This window comes from Miniopterus schreibersii (assembly GCF_964146895.1).
Source record: "Miniopterus schreibersii genome assembly, chromosome: 5".
Taxonomy (NCBI): domain Eukaryota; kingdom Metazoa; phylum Chordata; class Mammalia; order Chiroptera; family Miniopteridae; genus Miniopterus; species Miniopterus schreibersii.
In genome coordinates, this window is record NC_138106.1 from 43525787 (window position 1) to 43548273 (window position 22487).

General features: G+C 47.4%; 1 protein-coding gene across 11 annotated transcripts in view; it reads right to left on the bottom strand.

Moving 5' to 3' along the window:
- Positions 1-913: 913 nt before the first annotated feature.
- TMEM44 (transmembrane protein 44) overlaps positions 914-22487 on the bottom strand; it is a 30227-nt gene continuing 8653 nt past the window's right edge. For 2 of the 11 annotated variants that reach the window (XM_081137963.1, XM_081137961.1), the window contains 4 exons: positions 21507-21611; positions 17214-17372; positions 8223-8255; positions 5349-5745 (listed from right to left, as the gene is read on the bottom strand). In XM_081137963.1, the coding sequence (XP_080994089.1) occupies positions 5635-5745; positions 8223-8255; positions 17214-17372; positions 21507-21611 (408 nt within the window). In that variant the 3' untranslated portion in view covers positions 5349-5634. Of the gene's footprint in view, positions 2169-5348; positions 5746-8222; positions 8256-8386; positions 10851-17213; positions 17373-21506; positions 21612-22487 lie in introns of those variants that run through there. The other 9 variants (XR_013998839.1, XM_081137966.1, XM_081137965.1 and 6 more) reach the window with 9 other exon arrangements.

Below are 22487 nucleotides of genomic sequence, written 5' to 3' on the forward strand. Positions count from 1 at the left end.
GGGTACGGGGGGGGAGGCAGGAGAGGGTACGGGGGGCAGGAGAGGGTACGGGGGGAGGCAGGAGAGGGTACGGGGGGCAGGAGAGGGTACGGGGGGGGAGGCAGGAGAGGGTACGGGGGGCAGGAGAGGGTACGGGGGGGAGGCAGGAGAGGGTACGGGGGGGGGAGGCAGGAGAGGGTACGGGGGGGGGGAGGCAGGAGAGGGTACGGGGGGCAGGAGAGGGTACGGGGGGAGGCAGGAGAGGGTACGGGGGGCAGGAGAGGGTACGGGGGGGGGCAGGAGAGGGTACGGGGGGGAGGCAGGAGAGGGTACGGGGGGGGGGGAGGCAGGAGAGGGTACGGGGGGGGGAGGCAGGAGAGGGTACGGGGGGGGAGGCAGGAGAGGGTACGGGGGGGGAGGCAGGAGAGGGTACGGGGGGGGAGGCAGGAGAGGGTACGGGGGGGGAGGCAGGAGAGGGTACGGGGGGGAGGCAGGAGAGGGTACGGGGGGCAGGAGAGGGTACGGGGCGGAGGAGAGGGTACGGGGGGGCAGGAGAGGGTGGGGGGGCAGGAGAGGGTGGGGGGGCAGGAGAGGGTACGGGGGGGCAGGAGAGGGTACGGGGGGGAGGCAGGAGAGGGTACGGGGGGCAGGAGAGGGTACGGGGCGGAGGAGAGGGTACGGGGGGCAGGCGAGGGTGGGGGGGGCAGGAGAGGGTACGGGGGGCAGGAGAGGGTACGGGGGGGCAGGAGAGGGTACGGGGGGGGCAGGCGAGGGTGGGGGGGGCAGGAGAGGGTACGGGGGGCAGGAGAGGGTACGGGGCGGAGGAGAGGGTACGGGGGGGCAGGAGAGGGTGGGGGGGCAGGAGAGGGTACGGGGGCGAAGGGCGGCGGAGGGAGGCTGGGCTCGGCGGGGAACGCAGTGCCACGCACAGGTGCTGTTACAGATCGTAGCCTGAAACCTGTACTAACCAGTGTCACCCCAATAAATTCAATAAGATAAAATTTAAAAAGAGAAGAAAAAGAGGGAAAACTACCAGAACAAACAAAACCGCTAAAACTGGTCGCCGCAAAAAAAAAAAAAAAAAGTTGTTGCCTGAGAAGCAGGACTGTTGGGGGCAGAGGCGAGGAGCAAGGCACTGTGGGTTTTCTTCATAAACCTTTTGCTACCATCTCATTCTTCTTTAAAAAGAAACACCCACCACCAAGCATTTATACTCTATTTGAAAAAAACCATGTGTGGTGCATTTAGAAACAAAGGATTTACGCCATAAGGGACGTTGAGCGGTCTCAAACATGTTGGGAACGGTAAAATAATCTTGGGACGATCCCCTTAGAAAACCAGGGTGTGAAACGCCACCAGAAGCCGCCGGGGACAGGTGTCCGGGCCACGGGAACCCGCCCCCGGCGCCCCGGGCGGGACTCGCGCGACCCCCGCGAGGCGGCGCGGAGTGCGCAGGCGCGGGGCGCGCTTCCTCCCTTCCCGGAAGTCGCCGGGGAAGGTTCGGAGGGACCGCAAGACCCTGCGGTTTGGCAGCTCCTCCGAGCGAAGAGACGGGACTGAGCAGGAGCCGGGACTCAGTGCCGAAGGTGCCAGCGGCGGGGCCACCCCGCTCGCAGCTTGAGGAGACCACTCCCTGCCCCTCCTTACGGTCGCGGATGAGCCCAACGGAGCCGAAGAGCGGGGCGCGCGCCCGGCAGCCGCGGCGGCAGACCCTGAGGCCGGGGGAGAAAAGCGGAGCCCCCTCCGCCAGTGACGGCTGGTGGAAATCTTCCGGCGGAAGCCGAGTGTATGCTGAGCGCTGCAAGGGACAGATTAATTTGAAGTTAAACTGAAGGTGTTTAAAGGCAACGCGCCGTTGAATGCAGTGCCTGGGCCCGGAAGACGCCGTCTGGGATGCCTCGTGCCTCGTTTGGCTTTCAGAGTTAGTAAAGAAAAAGCAAAGCAGATGTTCTGTAAATCATTCGATTTAGCACCATTTCTTGAACATCTTCTCGATGGCAGCCCCTCTCATCTGGTCATGACCCTTGGAATACTGCAGGATAGACTTGTGAGCTTCTTCAAGAGCGCTTCATCAACGTGACACAGCTCGGGTTCCTTCAAGGCGGAGCCTGCGGTGCCACCGCACAGACCTGAACGGTCGCGGGGGGAACCAATTTAGCGTCGAAGAGGGTGGAGCAGGGCCTGCACAGCTGGAAAACGAGGAGGGGAATGAGCAAGAAGGGACTTGATCAAGAAAACTGAGTGAAGAGAATCTTAGAAGTGTTGTGAAATTAGTCTTGAGACGCTGCTAAAGCATCTGTTTTTGTCCTTAATGATTGATACAGATTCTTTTTCTCCCACTGTGGAAAATATTTTTTATATGGCCTTCAGTATAAGAGATGGTTTAGCAAGAATGAAGACTGACCAAAATAAACCGCCAGTAATAGAGCCTTTCAATATTAAGAAAGTGAATGAAGTGACCAGAACCCCCAGGTTTAGAAACAAGGTAGTTTTTGGTTTTCAGTACTGGTAGGAATCTGCAAAATTTGTAAATGTCAAATGCTCTGTTTTCTTCCTGCTATTGCAAAGGCTGGGCTCTAAGATATCAATCTTTTGGGGGGGGGGGGGGGATTCACTAGCATATTCATAAAAGGGGAAAAAGGAAAGAAATCTGGCCTTTCATTTTACAGATGAGGAAACTGTGACCCAGAAAGGGAAATGACTTGTCAAAGATCACACTGAATCAGACCTGGGAGCTGGAGTCATGCTCTTTGGCAGTGCCTCTCCTTACTCTGGGAGCTCATACCCCACTGTAACAGACAGGATGTGAGTGTCGCATCAGAAGAGGTTCATAAATCTATTCATCGTACTGAAGTACTGGCAGGAGATAAGAGGATTGGTTCTTTGGGATTAGACAGGATTTTAAGAAAATCTTAGTGATCCAAGCTCTACTTTATGATACAGATTTCTTTGGGAGATAAAATGGGTGAAATATTTTTTTCAGAGTTTAAGCAGGGTATGGGTAATCACTTATTGGGGTTATTGTCAAGAGGATTCAAATCACCGAAGTCCTTTCCAACCTGATTGTTTTGTTATTAACTGTCTTTCAGGACATATGTGCCCAGGAAGTATAGAGAGGAAGGAAACATCCTGCTTCAGTGTCTACTTTGAGTCAGGTATTGTGTTGTGCATTTTCATAGATGTTAATTCACAGTCTTCACTCTAAGCTTTCTAGATAGGTATACTCAGTCTACCTCAGGAGTTCACAAAGATTAGGTAACATGCTCCAAGCCATGCAGATAATAGGTGGTATAGTTAACACTGTATTACACCATGTCTCATCTCCAGATGAGTGGGCAGAAGAGGATTACACATTTGTTCCCCATCCCCTCCCAAGTGTAGGTAACCCCTTGCACTGCTCAGTGAGTCTTCAGAGCAAGCAATTCCCATTACCCTCCTGGCCTAGCAGCTAGGGATGAAGCTGCAGTGGAGGCAGGGACACTCCTACTAAAAGAAAGGCATTTTGGTTGGCACATGTTCACAAAGCCTCCAGAGTTGCAGAGCTTAACATAATAGGCAGATTCTCATTGAATAATGAAGCCAAACTGCTTTCAAAATTCCCAGTTTAATAGCTCACCCTGGAAGACGAGACAAAAGATTCAGCTTTGAGACAAGCTTGAACCGTGATGACAGGAACTGGTTTGTGAAGGAAGAGGCAGGGATGAAGGGACCTAGGGAGTCAGACAACATCTGGAGCTCAAGTAGTTTGTGCTGCTGAAAGTCAGCAAGATCATTTTTTTAAGATTTTATTTTTAAAAGCAGTTTTAAATTCCTAGCAAAATTGAAAGAAAGGTACAGTGAGATGTTCCACACATAGCAAGATTATTTAATGATCTTGAGTAAATGGCCATTTCCAGCAGGATCCACCCAATTTTTTGTGCTTCAGGGAGCATGAGCCAGCATCCCCTTGAGAAAAGGGATATGTGCTAGAGGCAGACTTCAGAGATGTCATCCCATCCCCATGTCTCTGCCTTTCTAAAGATGAACCCTGCTCCTGTCCTGTTGTTACATCTCAGATTAAACATACTCCCCGTGTTCATACTGTATCCATACTATACATTTCTGTGTCTTGAAAAGTGGCCATGGGGATGAGAAATGCACCCGTTAGCTGTGGGCTACCTGAGGCATGTCAGTCACCTTCCTACTCTGGTATCTTCCATGGCTACCAGTTAGCCACAGAATTAAGTACCAATTCCCCAGCCTTCAGTCTGGTTTCTTTCTGGCCTCTTTATCCATTCCCTATAGCCCACACTGCATCACCCATTCTGGCTGCGTGAGATTCCTCCTTCCTTGACTAGATTCCACCCTTCCCTCCTTCCAGTCCTCTGCTAGGTTTCTTCTTCTGTAATTCTCCCTGCCCCTACACATTCCACCAGTTCAAATCTTCATCTTCCCTCCAAGTATAGCTTCAGTGGTGTAAGATTGCAAAGCAAAACTGATTTTAGCAAACTCTACTACAGGACAACCATGGACCAAAGCAGTTGGACGGTGGGGATTAAGTTCACTTCTAGCTCAGAGGCCATCCAGGAGGTCAGGATCTCTGCAGAGATCTGTGGAACCAACCTGCTTTCCTGAGGCGTGGCCTTCATGCTGCCAGGACTTGCACTACCCCTTAGGAGAAACTGGGCAGCAACAGCTGAGTCACACAGGCTGCCAGGGGCCAGCTAGGAGCAGAGCTGAGTTTCTTGGCATTTCTCTCACTTTCCCTTGTGGCAGACTTCTGCGGCTGTGCTGGGATTCAGACCTATCTCTGCTCCACAGTGAGATACTTCAGTTCACTCGGGATTTATTCACTCCAGTGTGCCTCTCACCTTAGCCCCAATCCGTCCATTCTTTCCCTCACTCATGATCACAGTATCAAAGCAACCCTAAAATGGGACTGCTGTGTTTGAGTTTAACACCTCCTGCCATGCTTCTTATCCTCTGCATGCTTTCGGTTACCTCCTGAAGCAGACAGTGCCCCTCACCTGGAAACCCTGCCCCAGCAGACACCTTGTCAGGTTGGAGCAAGTCCTGGTGCCTTGAGCAATTTACTTTGCTTGCCCTCACAAACACTTTGTTGACCAAGCAGTCCCATCTCTAACCTCCAGCAGAAAACTCAAGTGGGTGACCGGAAGGCAGGAGCCAGGTCCCATCAGTACCTGTGATTGCGTCCCAGACCTGCAGTATGTGGGTCCACCCTCTTATCTAAGCTTAGTCAGATCTTGCAGAATGGGGCTCTACTGAGATCCAAACACATTAGCTACTTGATAGAGGAACTCATTCCTGGCACCTAGCAGCTATTCAGAGTATGGTTGATTCAAAAGGGAAAGGGAAAAGAGGGTCCAATGTAACTTTAGATGAAGATTTATATTTCACAAGAGTGCTCTGTGAACTTCAAATTTTCAGAACAAACTCTGAGCATGTCAGATCTGTCCATGGGACCCAAAGTCTTAGCTCCATTCTGAGCCGTGGTACATACCAGCCAAGGTCTGGACAGCTCCTGGTTCCTGACTCTCTTGGGCAGACCCAGCAGAAGCTCACATTCCCGCTATGGATGTCACTGCTAGTTGATTCCTATTCAATTCCTGACACTTGACTTTGGGCTCTGAGCTGTTGAGATGGCTCCAAAAAGTATTACTCAACAGAGGTCAAGTCCACTGGCCTCACAGAGCACCTGTGCATCTGGGATCTAAGCATATCCAAGTTGTCTTTGTTCCCTTCAAGCTTTACATCTTCAGGGTTCCACTGTGGAGAAAAGACATAAAAGGTTCCTTAGTGGAACACATCCTTCTTATCTCCTACAATCCCCTAACAATAGGTCCAATACACAAGGACAAACAGGTAAGGACAGGTTAACCAGGCCTGTGTTTCTAGGACCTAACAGGGCAAGCATAACTTTACATGAAGGAATTAATGGACAGTCACCCTGAACAGACCAGCCCCCACCCCCTCACCATCCCCTTTTTCCCTGTTGTCACCAAGTCCTTCTCTAGTGAGACTGTCATATTCTCTTTATCCTAAGAATTCCCACCTCCGTGCCTAACTCATTCCTGGAAAAGACCAGCAAATCCAACCCATTCTTTATGGTCCAGGTGAGTACCTCTTCTAGGAAGCCTACCCCGACTGCTTATGCCCATTGAGCTCCCACCCCCTTCTCTCTTTGTACTGCCTGTACCACTCATTTGCAGCTGAGCATGGACGGCCCTGCCCTTTCCCTGGGCATCTCCCTTGTCCTGTCAGGTAGATGAACTCCTTAAGAGCAGGGCACTGATCTGTTCTTGTCCCCCTCACTGCCCCCGACTATGGTGTTTCCTCTAAACTTGAGGTCAGTAGACTTGTCAAAAACAAACACTTAAAACCTAATTCAGAGTGGTCACAACCAGTGAATATTTCATTGCTCTCAGACAAGTATGGAAAATTGAAATTTGCAGGGATAAGAAAGGTTAAAAAAGAGAGGTGGGCACACAGCACTGGTGAAGCTATTTGTGAAGTCCTCCTATTGCTCTAATATGATGGATGAGAGAGGGAACTTTGCACATGGACCAAGAGAAGGGAATCCTTAGTGATTCCAGCCATGAAGGCAAGTGAGGCGTTGGGCTCAAGTCTTCCTTCTGTCACTAACGCTTTCTCTTCTCTGGGCCTTGGTTTCTCCATGTGTAAGCTGGGATTTTGTATCAGTAACTAGGTAATACGATCTCTTTTCTTTCTGAGTTTCTATGACTAACGATTCTGAGTCATAGGTCGCATTTGATAGAATCAAAACACCCGGAAAATAACAAGCAAAGGCCAAGTAGGCTGTATCAGCCCAGGCCAGATGATCTCTTTGGACAAGAAAATAGAGTCAGGCATGGACATGCACTCCAAGAAAAATGCTTCACCAGATATTAAAATTGGAACTGTCAATCAGTCTAGTTCCTAAAGGTCCAGGATAAGGTCTTCAAGCCTTCCTGAGCCTGATAGTACCCATACCATGCCAGTTATAAAACACAAATTATGGCTTTGTTTTGGATAGAGAGTCTGATTCAATGAGTGATTTACTGATAGTAACAACTGAATTCTACTACTTTGTGATAAAAAACAGCATCATGTTAAAAAGATTACCTCATCCCCACTAACTGTGCAGGCCAGGGACTAAGCTAATTTGGTTGGTGCAGCTCAGTCCCCTGAACCTGTTTGGGTCTGTGCCAGCCACTCCCAGTGCTTATTTCTCACTTACTTGTGGCTGCAGATTTGGGGGGGGGGGTACATGTCTAAGCAAACTCCTTTGTGACTTTATCAAAGATCCCACACAGAAGAGCTTTCCAGCCCCTCAGCCTCTGGGGCCCAGTTGCCCCATGGCAGAAGTCGGAGCCTGTTCTCTGAGGATGGAAAGTGTGCTTTTTGATAAATGCTGTTTTCCAGCTAAGGCCCACGTTCTATATCACAGTTCTGAATGTGCTCTGGACCAACCTCACACAGTTCTGATTGTGTTCTGGTGACCCACCCTAGACCTTGTCTCTGGGTTGAGATCTAAGATTTTGCCCTGATGTTTCAGAGCCACTGCTCCAATTCTTGCTACACCTGACCAAGTCAGCTTCCAGCTAACAGAAACAGCCCGCCACTTTGATCAAGTCAACTCTTTGAAGTGGGTTAGGCTGTCAAAAACATTTTAAATCTCTTCTGATTTCCCAGAATAATGTGTTTTAAAACTTCATTTTAAGAAATAAAAACATTGCTAGAATCCAGCCATAAAGAGAATTTGAGCAAAAGATGATCTGTCTTATCAGAAACAGTCCTGGGAGACAACAGGCACAGGTGGTTATCAAAAAACATGTGCTGATCCATCACTTGGAGACAACAGCCAGCTGCCCAAGGTCTCAGGATGAAAATGTGGGGGAATGTTTAGCTCAATTACTGCAGCCACGCCCAGCACCACTAACCAGTGGCATCCTGCGGTTATTCAGCTTGTTCAAACACCTCTTTTCCAAACCAAGTTTCTTCCTTGGGTTACTCATCTTCTCTGAGTCCGTACTAGATGGTTTGGGCAAAGCAGAAAGAACTCTGAACTGAGATAACCTGGAAAATTCCCTGATCCTAAGACTGACCTCTCATTTTCACATTTTTTTTCCTAAAGGGATCTGGCATGGTCCCAGCCATCCAAGGGGAGGCTAACAAAAACAGGAACTGAAATCAAGCCGCAGGAAGTCCCTCTTGGAACAGAGAGAGAGCACAACTGTCCATACCTGCTCCAAGTTTAGGGCTTCCCAATACTTGTGCTGCAGATTAAAAAGAAAGAAAGAAAAGTGTTTGATAGATTCTGCTCCCATTACAGAGCAGAGCAGAATTCAGCACCTGCCGCTGACTGCTCAGTGAGCCAGGAGGCAGGCCCTCTGATGGTCTGAGGGCAAAGGGATAGCTGACTTCAGCAAGCAGAGAGGCAGCAGCTTTAAGCAGCTGCAATTGAGTTAAATGATCAATAGAATAATTGTGATAATTATGAAGGGCTGCAGGTCCTTGGAAAAATTATAACCCATACAGATTTTTAAATGACTATTATTAGAAATTATTATTACCAGGTATAATAATAATAACTCTTCCACTTATTAACCACATGGTGGAGATGAGTCAACTCAAAACCACAAAACTAAGAAAGAGAGATACAAATAAAATCCCCACCTTGAAAATATGAGGTATTTGCTACCAGCCAAGATTCATTTTTAATCAGCCTTTATTGCACGATTGGTTCCACCCCAAGCCTCAAATATGTCTGAGTCAGTTCTTGAAGGGCGGCTTCGCAATCTGCTCGCATCCTCAGGCACTGCATGCAGTGCCTGGGAGACATGTTCTGACAGAGCTATGAATCTACAAATGCCAGTTGTATTGATCTGTGAATGTCTATTAAGTGGAACAGCTGTCAATCTGAGCAGTTCACGGGATTTGGCATTATTGTCACATTAAAACCAAGCCTCTATTGTTCAGTTCTTTTACATTTCCATTTTAAACAGCTTTTCAATTATAAGATTTTCAGTCATACACAAAGAATAACCTCATAAACACCTATGGACACATCTTGTTTTATTTGCTTTAGCTCCTCAATTTTTTTATTGGCTGAAGTATTTTAAAGTAAATAATTATAAATGCTTCAGCAGGTGTCTCATTGATAAGGACATTTTTTAAAATTCTAAGCACAACGCCATTATTATACCTAACAAAATTAGTAATAATTGCATAGCATTCATGTTTTAATGACATCCTGATGGGGGGATATAAACAGAAAAAAAAAGATTTGAGAAGACACAAAATCACTAAAAATGATGGTTCCACACACAGTGCAAAAGACAGAAATGTTGATGACAACATAGGGGTCCAAAAGTTAAATAACTTTTACAAATAAATATAGACGTTCATGCAAAATAGAAACTGTAATCTGTGGTCACCACAATGAGTGAGTGTTTGTTAAAAAAATTACTAAATATAATGTGATATACTGGATTGTTACCTGGAACAGAATAAGAATATTAACGGACTATTGGTGAAAGCTAAATAAAATGTGAAATTTAGTAATGTACTAACATTAATTTCTTAGTTTTGACCAATGTAGCATGGTTTTTATATGATGTTAACATTAGGGGAAACTGGGCAAAAGTATACAGGAACTCTCTGTACTACTTTTGCAACATTTCCATAAATCTAAAATTATTCCAACGTAAAAGTTTATTTAAAGCCAAGCAAACAAACAAGCAATCAAATAAAGAAGCTTAAGGGTCCCCCTAACTGGGTTGAAATGAAACCTTGAAACTTCTTTCCCAGTCTTCAGCATCACAGGCAATTTAATATTTAAGAAGAATGCCCCCTAGTGGAAGTAGTAGCAGGGTTTTTAAAAAATTTAAACCAATAAGGATAACGTGCCTGAATACAATTAACTCAAATTTTTGTAACTGAGGTCTCTCCCCACTCCCGAAAAGTAAAGAATAAATAATATTTTATACTCTTTTCCACACACACTCCAAATTGTGCAAATGGCTGTTCTTCTACCTTCAACTGTAATGAGTATTTCCACATATCCTTAGAGGACCACAATTCCATCAGGTTTGTGAACCACAGGTTATAGTACTTCAATTCACCTCATTTCTAAAAGCACACTTTGTCATGCTTCTGAAGCCAAGAGGTATCCTGTAGCCCTTGTCCAAAGGACATATGGTAACTTTTCCTTTGATCCTGAACACTCTAAGGTGTGTCTTAGCCACTGAAAAATGGTCAATTTCCAGGCTTACATTTTAGACTATGGGAACTGGATATGCCTCACAGACCATTTGTCCAACTCCTACCTCTTACCTTTGGGGAGAAGTGACTTCTCCAACACTGGAAAGGTGAGATATTGTTGCACTTAGAACTGACTATAAAGGCTTTTTGTTTCTTCTGATTATAAAATTTTAAGACTGGCCAGAGACATACCAGTTACAGTTCTCTCTTAATTTTATTAAGCCAATTTCCTTTTGGCCTGATACTTTACACACTTTTAAACATTCCACTGTATGCTTCAAAAATCTCATCCTTTCTATTTTTTTTAAAACCCGCACAATATTTATAGTTCCTTAATTAAGGAGTTCTTTGACACTCTAAATCAAGCACGTGTTTCACCTCCCACACTTTCTTTCCTCCTTCCTCCTCTCTAACTGCCCAAACTCCCCGCACTGCTCTTCCTTCCCAGGCTGCTGTGGGGAAAGGGGATGTGAGATGAGAAAATGCATCACAGGCCATGAGGTGCTGTGTGAAAGGTCCATCGTGAACTGGATCAGCGAGAGGGAAGTTCTGACCCACAGTAGCGTGGTTTCCTTTATAAAGATGACACAGTTTCACTTCAGGGACATCTGAAGGTTGGAACAAAAGGGTCAAGAAAGAAGCATGTGTATTAAAACGGTGGGCAGCAGAGGCTGGGAGCAGCACCTCCAACTCTAGTCACAAGGAGATATAAATACTGCTTTAGGCCAAATCCCAGGACTACCACTGGGAAAGGCCTTGGCAACCTTGGCTCCTGTTCCTGATTTTTATAAACTCATTTTTCCCATTTTTATTGAGATAGAGTTAATATATCACATTGAATGCGCCTAATTTTTTGGAAGAAATTTTGCTGCTCAAATGCTGCTCAGAAGAACTGAAAAAGAGGTCTAGAGAAGAGCCAGAAGTACAAACAATCAGGTTTGATTCAGGAGCAGGGTTGCCAGATAAAACACAGGATACCCAGTGAAATATGAATTTCAGATAACAAATAATCTAAAATTCAAATTACATTGGATGTCCTGTATTATTTGCCTGTTAAATCTAGCAACCCTACTCTGGAGTGCAGGGAAGGCTTCCTGGAAGAAGCAGGATTTAGCCAGTGCCTTGAAGGGCAGGAAGATTGAAATAAGCAAAGAAACTCAGGGAAGAGAAAGCTGGCCAGATGTGCAAGAAAAACCTGCAGAGTTGTCCCAGGGCCAGACGACTAAGTGTCCTGGAGGTCAGTCTAACGGGTCCAGACTTAAACTATAAGCAGTAAGGAGCCACAGAAGGCCTTAGAGCAGGGAGGCCATGGGGTCGAGTACTGGGAAGCTCCTGGGTAGGAGCAATGCAAGGAGAGATGGAGGCAGGACCTCAGTCAGGAGCACCTGCATTGGTTCAAGTGGAAGTAGTAAGGCTCTTCCCTGGATTTTGGGCAGCAGGTTTGGAAATACTTCTGGAGACTGAGGAGGCCAGAGGTGTTTCAAGTGGCATCTGGGCAGACCCAGCAGCCTGAGCCGCTGCGGTACTACCAAGGACATTAACAAGTTTGGCAGGTGGTTGACTCTTGTTTTCTTGATAGAAGCCTTTCTACTGCAAAGAATTGACTCAGTGTAATTAACCTCCTTTCAACCACAAACTTTGACACTTAAGGTCACGTTGCCAAATGGGGTCTTAAAGATCACCCACGATGAGCTGGGGTTTCACGATGAGCATTTATGGGACCACTGCTCTATTGTATCAAAGCTCCTTCACATTCTGATCTTGGTGGAGCCTCACCAGCTTCCCTGAACTTACTATCTCCACTTTCAGAACAGGCCCAGATAAATGAGTGGGTGCTGTCTGGTTCCATGGCTAAAAGGGCCAGAGTGAGTAGCAAAGCCCACTTCCAGCCCTGTTTTCACTACGCAGCATATAGTACCTTTGGGAGCCTTGCAAAGCCCCACCAGCACCCCCATGTGACCCTCACAGTCACTCTGTAATATAGGCAGGGAAAGTCTCGTGATTCCCACATGCAGAGGGAGAAGGGAAAACTTGAAGCCCAGCTCGAGGCTGTCTGGACTGTGTCCGCCCAACTCCTGATTGGTCCTCTCTCTGCTGCACAACCCCTTTCCTGGAGTGAGGGGTGCAGTGGAGTGTCTTTCCTCACCCCAGGGGAGCCCGCTGGCTGCCACACACATTTCAGGATGTACTATCTTTCACTCTCTCATGGCAGGCAATGCCACCTTCCTGAGGAGGAAACAGATCAGTGGAAAAACCACATCCTCAACTTCACTTTTTGCCTTTGGTACCTATTGGAATGTTCTGGCCTCTTCTTACTTATATGTATTTTCTCTAACATGAGCACTTTTATAGTCCGTGTGTGCGAGTGTGTATGTGTTTATTTATTCCTTAAAAGAATGATTTGGCTTTAAGAATGACAAATGTACAGCCCTGTCCAGTGTGGCTCAGTTGGTTTGACATCATCCTGTGCACCAAAAGGTCACCTGTTGGATTCCCGATCAGGGCACATGCCCGGGTTTTGGGTTCGATCCCCAGTTGGGGTGCACACAGGAGGCAACCAATCTATGTTTCTCTCTCACATAGATGTTTCTCTCTCTCCCTTCCTCTCTAAAATCAATTTAAAAAAACATTTAAAAAAGAATGACAAATGTCCAAGGAATCTGTCCTGGTCTGCTGCTGGTGCTGGAAACAGGGTTTGGAGAAGGAAAGAACAGTCCCAGTTGTAAAGAGCCTAGGATATAGATAGCAGGAAACACAGGCCTGGGACTCAACCCTCTTTCAGACAGCTCAATCTGGGGTTTGGCTTCGTTCCTCTCCCCTCTCCCCCTCCCTAGAACCTCTAACGCTCCAGTCAGTCATTCTCTAACATGCAGACTTTGTTCCAATGACAGAAACAGCCTCCTTGCAGAATTCCTACAAGCTTCCTATGCAGGTCTACAGCATTACTAGGAAGCGAAGGAAAAAAATAACTAAATGCGCTTTTCACATAACTGAACTTAATCTTTTTTTTGTATCCCAGAGACTAAAAAATAAAATAAAGCCTTTAAAAGGCAGAGGAACAGTTTCAATGCAGGGGGAAAGTCAACCCTGCACTCATAAAACAGGTGCTGGCTGCCCCGGAAAGTGAGATGGCCACTCCTGAGCGCCTGCTCCCTCTGGGCCTCGGCTCCCACCTGTAGTCCACAGGCAGGCACAGTCACCCTTACTCAGCATCTGCTCAGCACACTCTCTGGATGGCTGTGCCAGGAGCGGAGCTACCTTGTGTTGAAGGAGTGAGCAAATGAATGAGTGCATCCAGTCTCTGTGGAGTACACCACCTCTTTCGGAGCTGTCTGGAAACTGACACAGCCCAAGCAAATGGCCTGAGGCTCCAAAACCATTCATGTAATGCCTTGACCAGCCCAGCCAGTGGACACTGGAGGAGAGGTGAAAATACTCAAGGTCTCCTTCCATGTGAGCTCCCACAACCTGATCTGTCTTTGTTTCACCCCTTCTCCTGTGCTGCCGTCACTGGAATTACTTGCAAATCCCAATGTTTATCCTGCCTATTAGATAGGGCACTCGCGGAGAACCTAGGCAGAGCACAGGCGAGTGGAGAGAGTTCTGAGAGTCCGTTTTCTCATCTATAAAATGGGTATGATGGATGATAAACCTGGTGCTGATACCACCCTGGGTATGAGTTCCTGCCAAGGCAGTGGAGCATGCATGGTGGTTACAACAGGAGCTTCAGAGGGGGCGGAGCTGAGTTCAAATCCCAGGTCCGCCAACTATTATTATTATTATTAATTTTGCGGGAGGGGCAAGTTACTTAAACTCAATGAGTCCCAGTCCCCTCTTCTGGAAAACGAGGATGACAAAGGTACCTGCCTCCGGGCTGTTAAGAGGATGACACCAAACAGTGACTATAAAGTATACAACATAAAGTGCCTGGCTCGTGACACGCACACAGTCACTATTAGACACGCACAATGAGTACTATTATTCTTATGAATGGATTTTAAAACACTTAGTGACTTTGAGTGCTGGGGATGCGGTGTATTGTGGCACCACCCCAGCACTGCAGGAAGTAGGTATTCATAACAGTCGGTATGTGCCCCAAGGACACAGACGAAAAATCATCCTCTGAGAGTTAAGTTACGAAATCATAAAAAACCACGGAAGAGATAAACACACCATCTTAACATCACATAGTGGCCCCAGGCTCACAGGCCTCCATAGTGGGAGCAGGAAGCGTGCACAGATGGACCCATGGGGTCAAGCAGAAGCCCAGTTGGTTGGCAACAATGAGAGGTGGTCAAGGTCACGGAAGCCCACCTCAGCAGATCCAGGGGACACAGCTGGGGTGGGGGACATTCCAAGGGAGGGGAAAAGAGCCCCAGGTATCTCAGCAACCCAATGCCACAAAATATTTAAATTGCGAAATCCTGGAGCAAGAGAAGTCACACAATGGAGGAAGTGATGACCAAAGACCCTGCATTGATCCACAGGATCCAGGCCCTTTGGAATGTGGGCTGAAGGAGCAAGGCAAGGCTCAGACTCTTAGCTGTGACCTACTAATCAAGTACCTTCTGCCCTGTGAGGGGGGTTTCAAACCTCCACCCGCAGAAAGTGTTTGCTAAATGAGTGTCTAAACGGACAGGTCAAGTGCCAAGTTACACTCATCTGCTAAAAGACAATTTCTTTTTTCTTTTTTTTTTTTACAAATGTACTTACTGATTTTTAGAGAGAGAAGAAGGGAAGGGAGAGGGAAAGAGAGAGAGAAACATTGATCAGTTGCCTTCCGTATGTTCTCCCTGGCAAACTTTCGGTGCATGGGACAACGCTCAATCGAGCCACATTGGCCAGAGCTAAAAGACACCTTCTTGCTCACATTCAGCTGTAAAGGAACCAGGATCTTTAAGGAATGTTGCCCCCAAACAGGGATTGTGAATCTTGCACAATCCCTCTACCAAGAGGCAGTTAGTTGCTGGTTGATAGGTTTGTTAATTTTAATTTTCTTCTTTACATTTTCCAAATTTTGTAAAATAAGTATGTATTACTTTTAAGAACAGAAAATATAGATTATCAGAGGCCCAACAGATCACATACCTGACAAAAGTTTCACAGTGCCCTGCTCATATATTAAAGTATTTGCACAGGGGGCCCTACAACCCATTTGACCTGTTAGTACATGTGCTTAGTGAAATTCTAAGGTATTTGTTTAGAGGACTCAGGAGCTTTGTATGTTTACAGGTCTCAGTGTATGTATGTTTTAGGGAGTGAGGAGGATTGTGCTAGGGGTTATGAAGGGGGTGGGCTGGAGTAGCTGTACTTCTAAAACATATTCCTTTTAATATGTGCAAAAGCATTAATTTTCATTTGCCTAATTTTACAGCATGACCTTGTCCCCTTAGAATTTATATAGTTAAAAAAATAAATGTCTAAAAAGAGAAAGATAATAGAGTAGGAAAAGAACAAGTTAGTGCAAAACAGAGAAATGGCCCAAACCAGCCACAAAGCAAATGTCAAATTTTTCAAGGTCAAATGTCCAATCCTTGCCTTAATTGTGGGTGGGCAAAAAAAATCACCCTTGTTTCCACAGAGCAAATGTTGCCCCCTGCTCTCCCCAGGCCCTCCCTTGTTCGGCGACTTAACTATCCCTTCTCCTCACTGAACACACTTTGCCATCAGGCTCTTTGTTTCCCGTTTAGTCTTAGATTGCTGCCAAACTGCTGGCTCCAAGCTGCCAAGCCATGTGCTTGCATGACTGAAACCAAGAAATAAACAACACGGGGATACACAGGCCCCAAATGGTCCTCAGTCTGGCACAGAATTCCTCACTCAAAACACAGCTCTTAATGACCGGCTGTGTTCCAGGACCTAGGGATACAGAAAGACAAAGGTGGCCCGGGCCCTACACCTAAAAGCTCATGCACAGCCTGGCAGAGAGACAGGCCCCCACAGCTTACCAGCTACACACCAAACAGTAGAAATTGTGTGAGAGGCATATGCTCCGGGCACCTAAGAGAAGGAGCCATTAATCTCTGTTGTGTGTGGAGGGGGGGTTAGTTTCACACAGCAGGTGGCATCTGGGTAGACTTCTGACCCGTGGAAATTGGGCCAGAGAAAACCCAGGCAGAAAGGCCCAGACGACAGTCCACAGCCAAGGTGGACATCTAGGTGAGGCAGGGGAGGGGCACGAGCCTGGGGCAGGTATGAAAGGTCAGGAACCTCACACTAAGGAATCTGGACTTTATCCAACAGGCTCTGAGTCTTTCAGGTTTCAGGGTCCACTATGAGTTCAACAAATCTGAGGATGGCTAATGGATTATTTTGCCCAATAAGACCATTAAGACCAAAACAAAACTCACACCAACTACTACATATTATTATCATCATTTCATAAAAGGGCGTTTTAATACCAAAATAGAACATAAACCCAGAATGAAGGACAGTCCATCCCCCTGCTGATGGCACATGTCCACTACACAGTCCTGTTCTCATTCTCCAGACACAGGGCTGCAAGCCACAGCTGTGGGCCTGAACAGGACAGCTCAGACCTGAGGGTTACACCCGTTTGTGATATGCAAAAAGTGACATGATCCCAAGTATGATCCCGATGGTACCATAGGGTGCAGCTGGTGCTCCTGGGGTTGGGTGGGGGGCGCTGCCATGGTCACATGGGTTTGGGAAACACTGAGACCCTTTCAAAGTTTATTATTCATACACTTATTTTTATAACTGAAAGTGCAAGTGATTCTTGGCGACTGCGCCGCACTATGCAGTGTTTCCCTTACTGATTTGACCTTGGAAACCCCTTCTCAGCGCTGACAGCGGGAAACTCCTCAGGCGGGAGTCAGCAGGCTCGTTCATTATTTAGCAGGCGTGAGGTTAGCGTGGGCGGACCGAGAACCGCAGCGCAAGCAGCCAGGAGGCGCCCACAAGGGTAATGAAGGACGCCCATGCACCCGCAGGCAGACAGCAGCGTGTACCTCAAGGTCGGAGTTGATGGAGGGAACCTCGGAGGAGCTGCTGGAAGACACCCGGGCCCGGATCACCTGAATGGGAGGGTAGGAGGGGGGCTCCTGCAGGGACACGTCTCCAGCGCTTATCTGTCCGTCGCCCGGCAGCCTGGTGGCGCTGCAGCCTGCCTGCAAGGTGGCATCTATCATTTTTTATCTGTATTCTATCAATCATCTAACAACTATCTAGCTTTCTATCTATATTCTATCAATCAATCATCTGCCTATCTATATCTGTTTATCTATTTCTCTATCATCTATATTTCAGAAGAGAGCTTCTCCCCACAGGGGTCGTGGAGGGTGGGGGTCCGCTGGGCTTCCCCAGAGATCCCTGAGGCTCTGAGGGCTGGGGTTTCAGAGCCCCACAGTCATTCCACTGAAGCACCGCAGGGGAACAACTTGACTTCTGGACCAGACTAACTGTGACCTTGGCAAGAAATTAACCCTCTGAGCCTCAGCTTCCTAATCTATAAAAGGGGGTGGTAATCCCTGCTTTGCCTCCTTTGAAGTCATGTCACAGGGCTCCCTTGTAAATGTCCTGGATACATAAGAAGAACGGCTATTGTACTGGACCCCAAATCACACAGGGCTCCAGCATGACTGGAGGCTGACTCCAGCATAAGTGCGGTTTCATGTGAGAGTCGCTGGACAGGCAGAGAAAGTCCACAGAAGAGACAGAGGCAGTGTTCTGGGCGGCCCCTGGGTGGGGTGTGGGAAGCGGGGGAAACAGAAGCCTCCCAGGCAACAACCATAGATCCTATGAAAACCTTGGGGCCTGACCTGAGGCAACAGACAAAATGGAGCTTTCAAATATGCCAGTCCTTTGATGCCCATGACCCATCGCCCTTGGCCCCTCAGTTCAGCCTGAACTGCGCTGCAGCTCTTGGAAAATCTCTCCTTAGGACTAGTGTTCGGGAGGGGATGCTGGGAAGACGACTAAGCAGCCTGTGGCTCTTGCTGCCCACCTCCAGGTGGCCATCCAAACAGGACATACGTCGGCACACATGGCCTCAGGGCACCTGTCTCACCACAGCCTTGTCCACTGAGACATTCTCATGAAAAAGGACAGTTTGCTAAGTGAGCTGGCCTGATATGACAGCACTGAGAGTACATTCTCTTTATGAAAGCGCAGGTCCCAGAATCAGACAGGCTCAGTTTAAGAGCTATGTCTGTGATTTTCTAACTATGGGATCTGGACAAGTGACTTAACCCTCTCTGTGCCTCAATTTAAAATAATAAAAGTATTAATTATTAAATAATAACAATAGAAATAGTATCTATCTCATAGGTATTATGAAAATTTGTGTTAATGATAATTTTAAAAACAACCATTTATCAAGGGCTTACCTGGTGTCAGCCATTATGGCCAAGGGCAGTATGTAGAGACCTAAAGGGCACAGACTCAGGTAGAGACAAATCTGAGTCCTGGTTCTACCACTGACAAACTGTGTGACCTTGAGCAAGTTGTGTAACCTCTCTGTGCCCCATTTTCCTTATGTGAAAATGAGGATAATACTTCAAGGGTTGGCTGTGAGGATTAAAAGAGTTAATCTATATAAAGCACTTAGACCAGTACTCTTAAGCTCTATGACCAGTACAATAAGCATCGTGGAAGCACTGGCTGTTAGTATTTACTCAGAGCCTGGCAAGTAGTTCGCCCTCAATAAACAGACCATCATGGGAATGGGAGCTCTAGAGCCCACTGAGGTCACCTCCAGCCCAGACGGACCGCGGGGCTCCAGACTCCCTGCGGGGAGCTATCTCAAAGACACCTTTCGCCCTCTGGTGGACACTGAAGCAAGAGGCCAGGGGCAAGTATTTGCTGAAAAATGCGCTGGCTGGCCTGGGTGGGAGAGAACCGAGGAGGGACACATTCTTCTCTCATGGAGTCTGCTCCCCAGCAGGAATCTACCCAACATGCAGGTACTGGAAGGGTTAAAGTAAATGCATTTTTGCACTATTTTTCCGAAGTTCCATGATTTAAAAATGTCTTGTGCAAAGCTTTGGTCAGATGCTGCCAGGGTTCCCTGCACTTTTTCCCCAGGGCCTCCCATCACCCACCCACCCAACCTCCCATCAGAGGAAGGACTTAATGGCGGAAGTGGGCTCTTAATTGTGAAGGCATGCTCCAAATATCCCTGAGCTTCACTTACAGCAAGTACAGGTTATTTGCTCCCACTTTCCACGGGCAACAACAGAGAGTTAGACTTATGTCCCAAACTCTCTGATCGTCAGTATGTCCCGTGGGCAGCTCAGTGGGGGCAGCTGCCACCGTACTCAGTGTTCCCAGCACTCACAGAGAGCCTGTGACTACACCAGGGTCTAGGCAAACAAGACAGAAGGAGACAAAGTTTATATCCCAGCAGGAAACAGACAACAAACAAAAGTAAAAGATCGTGGGAAGTGTTTTGCAGAGCATTGAAAAGGGTAATAAAGTAAAGGGATATGACAGAGAGAGAGGCTACTTCTCAGTGGGCGGTTATAAGACCTTTGGAGAAAGTGACATTTTCATTGAAAACCAAAAGACAAGAAAAGGCAGCCATGTAAAAAAAAAAAAAGAAAGAAAGAAAGAAAGAAAGAAAGAAAGAAAGAAAGAAAGAAAGAAAGAAAGAAGAAAGAAAGAAAGAAAGAAAGAAAGAAAGAAAGAAAGAAAGAGAAAGAAAGAGAAAGAAAGAAAAAGAGAGAGAGAGAGAGAGAGAGAGAGAGAAAGAGAAAGAAAGAAAGAAAGAAAGAAAGAAAGAAAGAAAGAAAGAAAGAAAGAAAGAAAGAAAGAAAGAAAGAAAGAAAGAAAAGCATCCAGGCAGAGGAAAGAAGAGAAATCTGTGCCTCAAGAGAAGAGTGAAGAGGGGGAGAGAAAGGAGGCCGTCAGCGAGGGAGCACTGGGCTGGCAGGGTCTTGGAAGTCTGTGTAAGGGGTTTAGATTTCATTCCTCATGAAATGGGAAGCCAGAGGAGTATTTTAAACAAAGGAGAAACAAGATGTAATTTACAATTGTAAGAGTCCCTTGCAGATGGAGAGGGTGGGACAGAAATAGCAGTGGAGGGGAAACGGCTGTGGATCTATTTAAGAAGTAGTATTTACAGATTCACAAATGGATTGGACAGGCATGGGCCTGCAGTGAGGGGAAGAGAGGAATTTGGGGTTTGACCAGCTGCACAGATGGTGGTGTGCTTTACTGAGATCAGGAAGAGGGGAGAGTCTGGGCAGGGAAGTCCAGAATCCTGTACTGGACGCGGTAAGCGTGAGATGCCCCGTGGCGCCTGCACAGGCAACCAGCAGCCCAAACTGGAATGGATGGAGGGGAAAAGGGTGGAGACACACCGGGAGAAAGCAGCAAGAGCCGGTGCGTGAGCTGTGGGACGGTGGGACTGGAACGGGATAAATGGGGAGGGGGTCCTGTAGCCTTAAGGTCAAGCTCACCAGGAAGAGCCAGCAGAAGTGACAAGGAAAGAAGACCTGTGATGGTGGCAGCAAAGCCAGGAGAGTGAGGGCCCCAGAAATCCCAAGGAGCTAGTGGCCAAGTGAGTTGAATCTCAAGTAGGAGAGAAGTGACCCTGGGATTTAGCAACTTAGAGGTCGCCGGTAATCTCTCAACAAAAACAGTCCTAGTGGGGCAATGGGACGTGGAGTGCACTTGTCACCTCTTTCCCTCTTTTATCTACCTCTCTTCCTCCTGAGGACCCCTGCACGCAGGCCAGAACCCTGGGAGACACGTGGAGCCCCAATCTCTCTCACCCCCACATCCTCACTCCCCCCAAAGCTCTACCTGCCAACTCTCTCCACTCCACCCCTGCTTCTCCCTCTGCTCCAGCCTTGGTTCAGGCCACGCCACCCCTTTCCTGGACTTGCAACTGTCCCTCACTGACCACCTCGATTCCAGCCTCCTCTCCCCTAGTCTGTTCTCCAACACTGCCTGAGTGAAGGCTCGAAGTTGCTCGTCTGACCCCGAGTCTCCAGTCCTGAAGCCTCCTGGGCTCCCATTACCTCCCGATGATAGTCAGCTTCTGTAGCGTGATATCACTCCTGCCTCCTCTCCACCCTGCCATCTCCCCCCATTTGCCCTGCACTGAGGCCTTGGACGGCTCCTTCATCTTTTTCTTTTTTGTTGTTTTTTCCCTCTTTGTCTTGTTCTCCCCTTCCTCTTTTTCATGCTTCCCTGCCTCACCCTGCGCACCCTGCAGCTAAAGTGTTACCTCCCTCAGGAAGCCTTCCATGACTACTTCCCACCCTCTGGACACCTGGCTGCGGCCCACAGCCACTTACCTGCTGCACGGGCTGGATGGTCAGCTCCATGTAGTGACTGATGGCTGTCGTCGTCCTGAATGACTTGCGGTGTGGTAGTGCAGTGAGAGGCACCCAATCCGCATTCTTTCAAGCAGAGACGGGAAGACAGACAGGGGAATTCTTAAGTCAGGAGACGTTTTCTAAAAACAAGGTCCCATTTTCTTTTAAACAACAACAAAAAACCCACCCTAAAGTGTTTGGTTTTTTTCCTGTTCTTTTATGGCTCATCTCACTTTCTGCTTCCTATAAAAAGGCATATTATCTCTTTGAGGTCACAGTAGGTCAGTGGTTCTCAAACTTTACTGCACAGTGAAATCACCTGGGAATCTTAAAAAACAAAACAACTGATGTTTAGCTCTCAGCCCCCTCCTCCTAGATATTCTGATTTAATGGTATGGATGTGACTTGGCAAGTTTAAAAGCCTCACAGATGATTCTAAAGTACGGCAAAGCCTGGGAACCACGCAGTAGGTGCTAAACAAATGCTTCGTAAAGCAGTGGTTCTCAAGCTGTGGTGGGCATCAGAAGCACCCAGTGGGCTGATTAAAACACTTCCAGTTTAGGATTTCAGAGAGCTGGGTGGAGCCCTAGAATCTGCATTTCTAACAAGTTAGTTCCCAGGTGATGCTGGCCCAGGGACCGCACTTTGAGAACCACTGCCAAGATATTGCACAGGCTCTACTCCTTGCCCTCAGAATGACCAGACACGCAGGGCACTCTTTACACATTTTAGCTCCTTTTTGGGATATAATTTCGTAACATTTGCTAGAATGGAATGAAAACAACCTCCCAGTAGAGCCTTCACGGGAACCTGGGTCTTTGGTCCGCCCACCAATATAAACCCTTCCCCTTGGCCATACCCACCACCATCTTCTATTTCACCGACTCAGTCAGATTACATGTTAATTTCTGTAGTATGTATAGTTAAATATATATGGGTAGGTAAATTACTAAGCAGTAT